Raw genomic sequence first — 1155 nt, forward strand, 5'->3', positions numbered from 1 at the left:
CATCTACAGTCCTGCCAAATTTCATATTGATCGGTGCAGCCATTTTTGTGCTACGGTTGACCAAAAATCTACGGAGGAAAATAAATAAAAAAATAAAAAATAAAATAAACAAATAGTACGAAAACAATATGACTACCACTTTTCGCTTGCGGGGGTCATAATTAATAGTATGGCTAAGGAGACCTAAAAAGACTAAATCGGGGTATGAGGGGACACAGAAAGCATAAAATGAAGCACAGGGAGACAAAAAAGACAAAAAAGATAAAAATGACAGAAGAAGAGATAAAAAGACTAAAACTACATTAAAGGACACAAAAAGGACACACAAAGACAAAAATAAGTACAACAACACTAACAGGAGGAGTCTCAATTTTTGATCCAACATTTTGTCAGGAGGTTGTCTGTCAGCAGACCACCTGCTCACATCATCTGAAGGAAGCAGACAATAAAACAAATGTAATCTGGTTAAAATACTGAAGCTGACCTTCCCACATCTCTTGTAAGGAACTCCTTTCTTCTCAAAGTACTCATAAGCTAACGTTGCTCCTCGAACACACAGTCGAGCCTTCAGTGAACCTGGAGTGTAGTAGATCCCACTGTGGACCACTCCACTGTTGTGACCACTCTGGTGTGTAGCTGGTCGAAAAAAAAGAAGGAAAAAAAGATAAGAAAACTACTTGCCTTATAGATTTAGGAAAAATTAATGCTATGATGCTTTATTGTTGACTGCTGCTGTGAAAGGCAGGTGATCATGTAATTACATGTGTCWGACAGTGTGTTAAGCAGGGGCGTGGCTATGGGTGGGCCTATATGGGCATAGGCCCACCCACTTTGTACCTGGGCCCACCCAAATCAAATGGCTTTCTTAAAAAAAAAAAAAAAATCTATGTATTGTTTAGTTCTATTTTTGAGGGTGTCACTCAAAACCATCATAAAATAAATTAACTAAAATGAAATAAAATTCTAATTAACAACATATATTATGCATGGTGGTGATTGGTCACAATGTCTTTGCAAGACCTGCTCTCATTGGCTGTTTTGAGTCACATGACCTTTACACTCAAACCAGAGCTGTAAACAAGCTAGGGCTAGTTGTTTTACAAATGTGAGCCGTAAATACAAATTAGAAATGGCAAAGCAAATGTCAATTTAAAA

General features: G+C 37.4%; 1 protein-coding gene across 1 annotated transcript in view; it reads right to left on the reverse strand.

The window, feature by feature from the left end:
- Nucleotides 1-636, reverse strand: part of l2hgdh (L-2-hydroxyglutarate dehydrogenase) — a gene marked incomplete at its 5' end in the record, with an annotated part of 15282 nt that extends 14646 nt beyond the window's left edge. The window contains 1 exon segment of the mRNA XM_014023566.1: nucleotides 485-636. Coding sequence (XP_013879020.1) covers nucleotides 485-636 — 152 coding nt within the window.
- Between the last annotated feature and the right edge of the window lie 519 nt (nucleotides 637-1155).

The sequence above is a fragment of the Austrofundulus limnaeus genome, unplaced genomic scaffold, assembly GCF_001266775.1.
Source record: "Austrofundulus limnaeus strain Quisiro unplaced genomic scaffold, Austrofundulus_limnaeus-1.0 Scaffold377, whole genome shotgun sequence".
Taxonomy (NCBI): Eukaryota; Metazoa; Chordata; class Actinopteri; order Cyprinodontiformes; family Rivulidae; genus Austrofundulus; species Austrofundulus limnaeus.